The sequence below is a fragment of the Pseudopodoces humilis genome, chromosome 2, assembly GCF_049639895.1.
Source record: "Pseudopodoces humilis isolate 2021_Gansu_Grassland_sample_001 chromosome 2, ASM4963989v1, whole genome shotgun sequence".
NCBI classification, from domain to species: domain Eukaryota; kingdom Metazoa; phylum Chordata; class Aves; order Passeriformes; family Paridae; genus Pseudopodoces; species Pseudopodoces humilis.
In genome coordinates, this window is record NC_142201.1 from 35,376,162 (window position 1) to 35,387,002 (window position 10,841).

The 10,841-nt window shown below is 39.2% G+C and overlaps 1 protein-coding gene across 1 annotated transcript; it reads left to right on the plus strand.

The window, feature by feature from the left end:
* The first annotated feature begins 1,029 nt into the window (after window positions 1–1,029).
* On the plus strand, window positions 1,030–10,015 carry ARGLU1 (arginine and glutamate rich 1). The gene is made up of 4 exons (XM_005516485.3): window positions 1,030–1,643; window positions 5,262–5,487; window positions 7,834–7,917; window positions 9,169–10,015. Exons 1-4 carry the CDS (start codon window positions 1,288–1,290, stop codon window positions 9,331–9,333), a joined length of 831 nt encoding a protein of 276 aa, XP_005516542.1. The 5' UTR covers window positions 1,030–1,287; the 3' UTR covers window positions 9,334–10,015.
* Window positions 10,016–10,841: the final 826 nt, after the last annotated feature.

Genomic DNA, 10,841 nt, shown 5'->3' on the forward strand with positions numbered 1-10,841 from the left:
AAAGATATCAATGAGCTAAAATTGCAGCTCAAAGTAAAGAATGAGGTTAACTATCTATAGATTGCACCAGTTTACTGAAAGAAAGAATAACACCAGTTCCAAATTTTGTTATAGCAGAAACAGCTAACAATTACATGGCAGAACTGGGATAAAAACATCCAACAAAGATGCCTGCAGAACCTCTGAGTTCATACTCTCTGCCTGACCTGGATACCACTGAGTTCATACTCTCCTATGCCTACACACCTGTAGCTAACAATGGACAATAACATCTACAGGTAAATACATTTAAATACGACCGAGACAGCACTTGCCTGTGCTGGAGACAAACTTCCAGGAAACAGACCCCTAGGACCCTGGGCATCTCATCGGCCAGACCGACACAGCTGGATTGACATCCCCGCAGCTGGGTCGACGCAGGAACCAGGACTCATGACCTCTTTTTCATCTTTCTGTAATTTATCTTTCCCCCCTTAATTCCTCTCTTCCCTTTCACCTTGCCCCTTTATCCAACACCCACTGCCGTGTGCTTATACAGTAGGTCAGGGACTAACATACTAATTTCTTTGCCAAGTGTGTAATTCACTGATAAACTTTCTGGTTGTTTGCGACCCCTCTGAATTTTGTCGTTCCTTTCGAACAATGAGCATTTACGAATCTCAAGTGATTCTCTTCCCTTTAAGGGTGGGTCATCACAGTGGTGCAACAGAGGATTCAAAAACTCATTTTCACCATTTAGCGGGGGCTCTAAGTATTTTCCGCAACTTCCGTGATCTGCAGTGATAATTCCATCTCTTCCCCGCAACTAAGCAAAAAGAAAACAATCAATGTTTGAGAGAACTTTCAATTAAAAGAAACACAGCAATTCTCTCTCAGGCGACCCTCTCAGCCGGCGCGGTCGCCGCCACGGCGGCCGAAGGCCCCGCTCGGCGCGGCGCCCGCCATTGGCTGACGAATACTGCCGAGCGCTCTCGTGCTCCTCCGGCGCGGCGCCGGAGGCGGCGGGGAGGGGAGCGAACGGCTCGAGCACGGCGCGGTGCATTGTGGGGCGGGAGAGGAGAGTCACTGCTCAGCCAGGGCCGCCATCTTGCCTGCGTCCGGACTCGGTCCTGCTCCCGGGGCCTGTTCCTTCTCCTCGCAGCGCAAAGCGGAGGAACGAGAGAAGACGAAGGGCCAGCCCGGACGGTGCTGATGCGCGCAGAGTCTCCTCGCACCTCTCCCGGGCGCCGCTAGCAAAGGGGGCGGGGGTGGTCGAGCGGTCGCCGGCGCGGCCTCTCCTCTGTCGGGATGGGTCGGTCCCGCAGCCGGAGCTCGTCCCGCTCCAAGCACACCAAGAGCTCCAAGCACAACAAGAAGAACCGGAGCCGATCGCGGTCCCGCTCCCGAGAAAAGGAGCGGGCAAGGAAGCGCTCCAAGTCCCGGGAGAGCAAGCGGAACCGGCGCCGGGAGTCCCGTTCCCGTTCGCGCTCTAACACGGCCCCCTCCTCCCGGCGCGACAGGGACCGGGACCGCGACCGCGCCTCCTCCCCCCCCGACCGTATCGACATCTTCGGGCGCACGGTGAGCAAGCGCAGCAGCTTGGACGAGAAACAGAAGCGGGAGGAGGAGGAGAAAAAAGCGGAGTTCGAGCGGCAGCGGAAAATGTGAGCCCCGGGCCTGCGCTGGGGGACGAGGGGGTTGGTGAGGGATGGGGGAGGAAGGGAGATGCTCGGTGCCTTGGTGCCTGTCTCTCCGCGCCTTCTTCCTGTGGGCCTGGGCCGCCTGCGGCTGGGTGCGGGCCTTGGGGCCCTCGCTGAGGCCTGACCAATGCCTGTTTTCCCGCCTTCCGCCCCTTTCTCAGAGCCCGGCTCCCTCAGGTGCGTTAGGAGCCGCCCACTCGGGGTGCGAGTCCCCCGCACGCCTCCTCCCTCTCGGCCGCCTCTGCCCGCTTCCCATCCACCGTCGCAGGTCTCTCCCTCCTGCGCTGCTTCTAAACTTCCCTGTGCGGCGGAGGCCTCGGCGCCCCTGAGGCTTTGTGCTGCACTGCCACACGCCCGCCCCTCCCCTCCGTGGCGTGGAGCTTGTTACGCGTCGAGCGGAGGCATCTGGAGTTGCTCGAGTGAGGGTTTCAAGAAACACTATGCAGCTGTTATATTAACACTGTGGGATTACTTTCTTGCCAAATGGGACGGTGAGGTCCGGTGACTTGTTTCATTTGAAACCTTGCCCTTTTTTCAGTTTTATGTTATGGGGAGTGTGGTTATTTATTAAGTCTGCAGATATAAATACTATTTTAATAAACGATGGTGGTGCATTAATATGTTTAGCAACATACAAACTTATGAAACAGACCTTTATGTAGCAGAGAGAAGAATGGTTTGAACAGCTGTAATCAGATGATTCTTTTTCTTTGAGTACTATCCTTGCTCATTGGACCACCTAATCCAGAAATAATGCACTTGTTTGTAGGTATGAAGCTAAGTGGTGCTGTTAACTCTCAGGTGGAGCTTTACCTCAGCCATAAGGGTCTCAGGAAATACTAGTTGTCATTGTTGCGCTTGGTGACCCAAAGCTGTCACTTTCATTTTTGTTTGAAGATAATCACCTTTGCTCACTTCAGAGTTTTGACAGTAAAAAACTTACACAAACCTGTGAAAATTGGCATATTTTGACATACCGATCCTAGTTTTGTAATTCAGAATTTTATTCAGTACCTAAATTAAGAAAAATATTCTCTGCATATCTACAATAAAAACTGGAATGTGCTTAACAATTTGAGAATAGAATGAATAGTTTATTCTTGTACTTAGGAGCTGATTTAGTTCATATGTAAGTAAGTTTTCTATGTAAGTTAGCTTTGAAATTTTAAAAAGCTCATGAAGCCTGTATAGAAGGAATATGATATTCCAGCAATACTTGCTACAGAATAGTAGACATTTGAGAAAGAATCAATATTAGAAAAGATTGGGTATGGAATTATGATACTTCTGCAACACACTTTAAATTTTAAAAATAAAAAGCAATGAAACTTAGAGTAGAAAATTATGGTATTTTAGTAAGTAGTCTGTAAATTGTGTTGCGTATATTAGTATAGATTCATGTTAGATAAGGAAAGAAGTACTTCCTTTCTGACTGAATGAATTAGTGGACAGCTTATGGATTGGAACTGACTTGGTTCTTCTCATGTCTTGTTCAAATCTCAATACACAGCCTAACTTCAGCCCTTTCCTATAGTGCTCATTTTCTTGCCTTGCAAGTTTGACTTTTTTCCCTCAAAAATATTGTAAAGTGTAAGTGGTGTCTTTGCTGCAGATTTCATACAATTAGTCTTTAAGAAGTAAATGGACCATACAAAAAATAGCTTTTTACATTAGTGATTTACCTGTTGCTTTGGAATCATAATTCAATAGGCAAGGATGACAAAATGTTAAAATTCATGTGATTAAAAAAAAAAAAATACTTGCTATACTACAGAATGAATCATTGAGATCTATATCTGTGTTTATAATTTTATTTTTCTTAATAAGGTCTAAGCCATTGTAATATCATTGCCTATAAGTCTAAAAATACATTTGATTGGTTTAATTAAATTTGGAGTTTGTTGGAGTGAGAAGGATGAAACACATGCAGACACAGTGCTTAATTTGAGTGTGTCGTCAATTGCTGAGGATATTTGAAAATCTATTTCAGAGATGAGTGTCATGGTATTTTTGTAACTATACACTATCTTTATTCAATTAGCTTACTTTTTCTTCTAGATTTCCTGATGTTAAATGTAAAGCTAGGATAATTTAATAAAATATAAGAATATGAAGTTAATGACAGTTTATTTCTCTAGAACTCAAGCCTCTTAAGTGTACTAAGCAGTATTGGCTCAGGATGGTGAGAGTACTCACTGCTGAGTAAGAGGGAAGGGACTCCTTTTTAAAAGAAATGATAATTGGTATATAAAGGATGTTTAAACATTTGTCCTCAAAGGGTCATAGCTTGGTGGAGATACACTCACAGAGTGCGGTTGATGCATTTTCCTGGGAGTGGTCTAGATTTTTTGTTTGCCTGGTGCTTCTTTGGGACTTTTTTTTCTGGAAAGAATCACTTCAAGATATTTTGTGTCCATTTTGGAAAAATGAATGCTGGTCTAATGTGCTCCCAGATAAATTTGCTACCTCATTGAGGATTGTAAGACTAAAACTGGCCTTCTCTGGCCAAATGATTGAGTTGAGGATTCCAAAACTATTTACTGAAGGTGATCGATCCACTTAGTTCAGTACACTTTTGAAAAGATGACATATGATATGGGGAAATTTGGTGCCTTTCACCTTTGTATTTCCCATATTTATTTAGGTCAGTCAACCATACTTCATCATCTCCTATTGCCTATTTGCAAGTTGTGCCTTGGGTCATCTTAAAAGTTCGTAAATTATGTAACTTTTTTTTTAATTAATTGTTTTTCAAATAAGATAGATTAGGAAAGATTTTCCAAATGAGATAGGAAAATGCAAACATTCTGAAAATGACAGGGTATTAAGATATTACAACAGTAGTTGTTCTTCTGAATCCTGGATTTGTGTTGCTGACAGGCCAGAAGAAAAGTTTCATAAGATTGTTCTGTACTTCATGGAATATTTGAAACAGAAGTTCAATATCAAGTTTAAAACCAAGAGTTTTCTCCCCAAAGCCCATAATAAGTCCAGATAAATAGTACTACATGAAATACGGAGTATTCATCGGTGTTCATCCTTCAATATCTAATTGCCATGTTGTACTTGTGATTACTACCTGGATTTTTTTCTTTATATAGCAGTTAACCTGCAAATTTACCTAGTATTTTTGTATCTCTTTTAATGAAAAATTAAAACAGTGATCAGGCTAAGTGATAATACTACTGCTCAACTAAAATAAAGACATTTGAAAAATATTTCCAAAATTCAGAACATGGAAAGCTGCAGTTTGCAAGGATTTATTTAGTGTTTGGTATTGATATAATTTATTTTGGATCATTATGGTAGAAACAGGGTCCTGCAATAAAAAAAGTTAAGAGCTGAAGTTACTGAAATTTATTGAAATCCGTTAAGGTAAATTACTGGATAAGTAGATTACAGGTATAACATCTGGAATTCTAGGTAAAATACTGAAATCACAAATTTTATTGCTTCTGTCTTTTATTTTAAGATACTGGGGATAGTTTGGTGCCTCTAAGGTGGTGGTTTTAAGGCAAGATTTTACAGGATCTTAGTGCCAACATAGATTAAAAATGTCATCCTCATGTTTGCTTTTTGCAGTCGTCAACAAGAAATTGAAGAGAAACTCATAGAAGAAGAAACTGCTCGAAGGGTGGAAGAACTTGTAGCTAAACGCGTAGAAGAAGAGTTGGAGAAAAGAAAGGATGAGATTGAGCGAGAGGTTCTCCGCAGGGTGGAGGAGGCTAAACGCATCATGGAAAAACAGTTGCTCGAAGAACTCGAGCGACAGCGACAAGCTGAACTTGCAGCACAAAAAGCCAGAGAGGTAACGCTCGGTCGTTTGGAAAGTAGAGACAGTCCATGGCAAAACTTTCAGTGTCGGTTTGTGCCTCCTGTTCGGTTCAGAAAGAGATGGAATACAGCAAATCTAATTCCCTTCTCATATAAACTTGCATTGCTGCGAAACTTAATTTCTAGCCTATTCAGAGGAGCTCACTGATATTTAAACAGTTACTCTCCTAAAACCTGAACAAGGATACTTGATTCTTAATGGAACTGACCTACATATTTCAGAATTGTTTGAAACTTTTGCCATGGCTGCAGGATTTATCAGCAGTCCTTTCATTTTGGGGAAGGGTATTAAAAAGTATGTAATTATGTATCCTTCATTTGTTTCATTATGTTTACCTAGACTGTAAGAGGCTTTTGCCTTCAGCCAGGCAAAAAGCAGGGTCCAGCAGTGAGCTGCAGTACCTGTCTTTAACAAATAGGTTTCTTATTCTTCATTTAAAATGAACATTTTCCTTGAGCATACATTGGACTAATTCTGGGACTTCGAGCATAAGCCCATCCACGTCTTCACGAAGGATCTCTGTCCAAATCATTATATCCATTTTTAATAACTACTAACAACTCCTTTTTTTCTCCCTAGAAGTTATAAAAGAGCAGGTTGCCCTTGTCTGAAGTCAAGCTGAACGTGTGACTTGGGTTTTTGGGGCCTTTTTTTGTTGTTTTGTTTTGTTTTTTAATCAGCAGCTGGAGCAGAAGCTGAAAATGTCTTTCTGTGAGACAGTAATTTGCTACTAAAGGCTTTGATGCCTGCCTGCACCAATCATTCCAGGATCCAGAAATTTCAAGACAAACTTAAAACTGTAGAGGAAATTTGTGCTAAATAGTCATAAGTGTCCAGTGCTTTTTTCACTCTGGACGTCCTACACAGTTCATTTTAAATTAATATTTTGATTGGCTTACGAAAGGAGAGACAGTAGCAATGCAGCTTTCCCCTTCATACTAGATGTGACTTGTCAGTCACATAGTATCAAATTAAATGGAAACAAATGGAATGCTGAGTTATGATAAATACTAAAAAGAATAAATAAATAATACTTTTTTTTGTAAATTCAGACTTTAATATCAAAGAGTTTAAGTTGAATTTTCATGTTCATAGTCAGCAAATTCTTCATATTTAGAGGTTTTCATTTGATTAGATGGATGACTTGTTTTTTTTAAAAAAAAGTATTTTTGGTATCGTCGTCATGTGGAGAAGTCCCACCAGTTCCTTGTAATGCAGAATGAACCTCCAAGCCTGGAGTGAAGTGTGCTAGCTAGTAGCTGGTTACTAGTCATAGTAAGAAGTTTTCATATGCTTGCTTTGTTCGTATTAACTTTTTTTTCTTACACAGACACAAACCTCTGGCTAACTTTAAATCCTCCAAATATAAAAATAATTTGGATATATATTATGTGAACTGAAACACTTCAAAATTTTTCACGCAGTCTTCATATTTGAGTTGCATAACAGAGTTCCATAAAATTCACCAAGAAAACAACAATTACAAGGCTTTATTTCCTGATCTTACCTTCCCTGGACTCCTGAATTCCAAGTTCATACTGCAGACAGTTTCAGCTGTCTTAAAATTGTCAAAATACTGAATGTTAAGTCCATTCTCCCCATGAAAGAAGCCCATAGCTCCATGAAGTATGGATTACCATTTGTATTTTTCACTAACAGTAAATGTATTTTTCTTATTAATTGTTTGCCTTAGGAATGATTTACATATTTTTGTTCCTTCTTACCATAAACATCTGCATTCCTCAGCTCAGCCTTCCTTGTATGTTGTTTCTTTATAAATGGTTGAGCTGCTGATGCAGGTATTGCCAAGCTAACAGTACAAATCATTTTAAAGAGGAAGCTGGCGCGTATGGCAGCCGAGGAGCACACTCTGCAGGACACTGGACAAGACAGTAAATATTCAACTTTTAATGCTGATTAAAGGAGTATAGGTAAAGAATACGTAGGTATACTTAATTGGTGAGACAAACTATTCACTTTATTTATATTTTCTATATTACTTTTTAATTTGGTAAATACTATCCAGTTTTTGTAGTTGTCCTTGTTGATTTGTGTGATATTAAAATTCTAGTAATAAATTGTCAGGATTCTATGATTAGGGAGGGTTTAGTTGGTTGCTGTTTGGACTGGGCGGGATGATGTAAATTGAGCACTAGAAACCAGTTTTAGTGGCTGCACAGTTTACCGTTGTGAGGCAAAATAGGTGGCTGTAAAGCTGCCACTTTAAGTCAGTTCACAAAAGAATTCTGAGAAAGATTAGTGAACATGCGGAAATGAATATTTTACTTTACTAACATCTTGCCCTGTCCTCCCCTTTAGGAAGAAGAGCGTGCAAAGCGTGAGGAACTAGAGCGAATACTAGAAGAGAATAATCGAAAAATTGCAGAAGCACAAGCTAAACTGGTATGTGAAGGTGTAGTTAACTGTTCCGTAGGGAAATACAGATGTCTCTGCCAAATTTGTAACACAATTAAAATAAACAAATCGACCCTTTCTAGAGTTTAACTTGCATATTGCTGGTTCCATCAGTAACATTGCTCTCCTTCCCCTGAGCATAAAAGATCAGATCCTTAGCAGTAACACTAGGCTGGTAAAATAGTTTGGATGCAGTTGATTTAGAGGGGTGATGGCTGCCTTCAGAATTTAAAAAGTACTTTTTGACTATCTCATGGGAAGGGTTGGAGTAAGTTTGAAAACATGTTCAGCTTTGTGTGACTAATTCTGTTTTGTTGACTGGGACAAGTGCAAACTAGATTTGAGTCTAGTATAGTGTTGATGTAGAAGTGCTGAAAGGGACTTTCAGCATAAGCTTAAGATGTGTAAGCTATGAAAGTAACTTATGTTGATCTTCAAGCCCTTTTAAATCAGATGCTTGCCACATGAAAACATTCAATATGATTTAGCTGATTCTAATCAATTGATGATAAGACAAACTAAACTGCTTCTAAATCCTGATTGAACTCTGTCAGTTTCAATTGCCCAAGTAATTACACCTCTTTATATAAAAATGAGGCTGCTTAAATATTTTTGCTTGAACTACATCTGCTTTAGATTTCTTTCTGTTTTACCCTTTTCTCAACTTCTTATGGTGGAAACAGGACAAAGGGAAAATTTAAGGTATTGACTGATGTAATGAACTAAATAATCACCTTTAGAGTACCACTGTAAGAACTATAGGTCAATGTAAGGATTGACTAGTTGCAAATCAGGTGAAGATGGTTTTGGATTAGGACAGGTTTTTAGATGGGTTTTGGAGCAGGGAGACCTTGGCCTGAAGGTCTTGTGGCTTCATTATGTGTGTATGTTACTTCAGCTTACATGTGACAAGTGTTGGAACAATTTCTTTATTTATCTAATGTCTTCTTTAATTAAAATGTAATGTGTTGTTTGAAAAGCAATGCTGAAGAACACGGCATGTAAACACTCCAGATTTCAATACATTAGCTGTAGAAAGTGCTCAGTGTTTCTTCTAAACTCAATTCAAATAACCATTTTATAAGTAGTTTCACTGAAACCAGCTGTGGCACCTAGCTCTGGTGGAACTGCTTACATACTTATGCAGGATTCAACCTGTTTGCAAGTTAATATGGACTTGTAAATTGCTTTTATGACTACGAAATATGCTGGCCTAAATTTTACCATTTTCCTATATAGGCTGAAGAACAATTGAAAATTGTTGAAGAACAAAGAAAGATTCATGAGGAGAGGATGAAACTAGAACAAGAGAGACAGCGTCAGCAAAAGGAAGAGCAAAAAATTATTCTGGGCAAAGGAAAGTCTAGGCCAAAACTGTCCTTCTCCCTAAAAAGCCAGGATTAAATTTCAACTCCGAACTCTTAAAAGAAACCAACAAAAAAATGAAAACAAACAAAAACTTTGTATGGTAGCTTCATGTTGAAGTGTTTTTTGTTTTGTTTTTTTTCTTTCTCTCAAATTTTTTTTGTCTTTTTTGAAGTTGGAAAGTTAGCTTGTTCTAATAGGGGCTGTGCTCTGCAATTCTTATTTTTTTTAAACTTCCATTAAGTTAAACCCTTATCAGATCATCATTGCCTTTTAGAGGGTAATCTTTCATCAGTTTTGTTTCTGTATTGGTGGTCTGAAGCAACTCATGTCCCTTTATGAACTGTGGATGATCTGATAAGGTTTTACTGACTTACTCATCAGAGTTTGACTCTGATAATTGACAGAACTTTATACTGGGTATTGCTGACTTTTAATGTTTTTATTTTAAAGTCAGTAAATACATGAGTAAATTGCCATAGTATTACTGGACCTCTGTGGTTTATTGTTAAATCAGTGTCCTATGATACTGTCCCGTTGTTGCGCTTGATGTTCCTGATACAGGTAAGGAAATAGTTTGTCATTTCTGCTATGAATACATAGAGAGAGTTCAGTATTGTCTCTGTTAGATTTGTTTTTATTACATTGACAGCATTCAACCAGCGTTCCCCCATTGTGTAAATAAACCAATTTGCTGAATAAAGTGAAAGTCTTAAATTCATATGTTTAAGTAAATTTTTTTAGTACACTTCTATCAACAGCTATAAGAGTGACAATTCACATTATTAAATTCAAGACTATAGTGATATTTTTTTAAATTTTGCTTTAAACTATTGTGGCTTCTACTTAAAATGCAAAATCACACACAGTAAAAAATCCCTGCAGTTGTGAATGTTATTGATGGCTGCTGCTGTTTTTATGAATGTTGGTTTTTATTCTGACAGAGACTTATTTCAGCTCTAGTATCATGTTTAAACGGCTGTTTGGCTTACTGCACCCAGACCACTACTTCTGATACCTAAACCCCTTCAGTTCACCTCATAATATAATATATTGTATAAGTTAAAGTCATTACCATATAGTGAATCTGATGGATCCTGAAGGATTTAAAAATAGAAGTTTTTTTCTCCCAAAGGACTGGACTGGCTAGTATATTTGAACTGAAAAACAGAAAGTGAGATTCTGTCTAAACATATTGTTTTAGCCAGAAAGCAACTGTTATACAGATCTTGAATATTATCCATTTATATATACAGGTTTTATTTTGAAAAATGAAACTACAGATTGAAAACTATATATAAAGTCCCCCTTTTTGTATGTAATTCCTCTACCAAAATCTAGATTACTGTAGCTTGTCCAGTTCTAAAACTTTGTTTTTCCTGTCAATGTGCAACATCTGTAGTAACCATAAAATGAAAGTTACCAGTAGTTGCCTGAGCATTTGAATGTCACTGGACAAAGTTGGAAATAATTCTTGATATTCCCAAAGGGTCTGTTTCTGTAGACTGAGCAAATTAAATGTTGGAGCAAGTTGAATGTGCCACTGA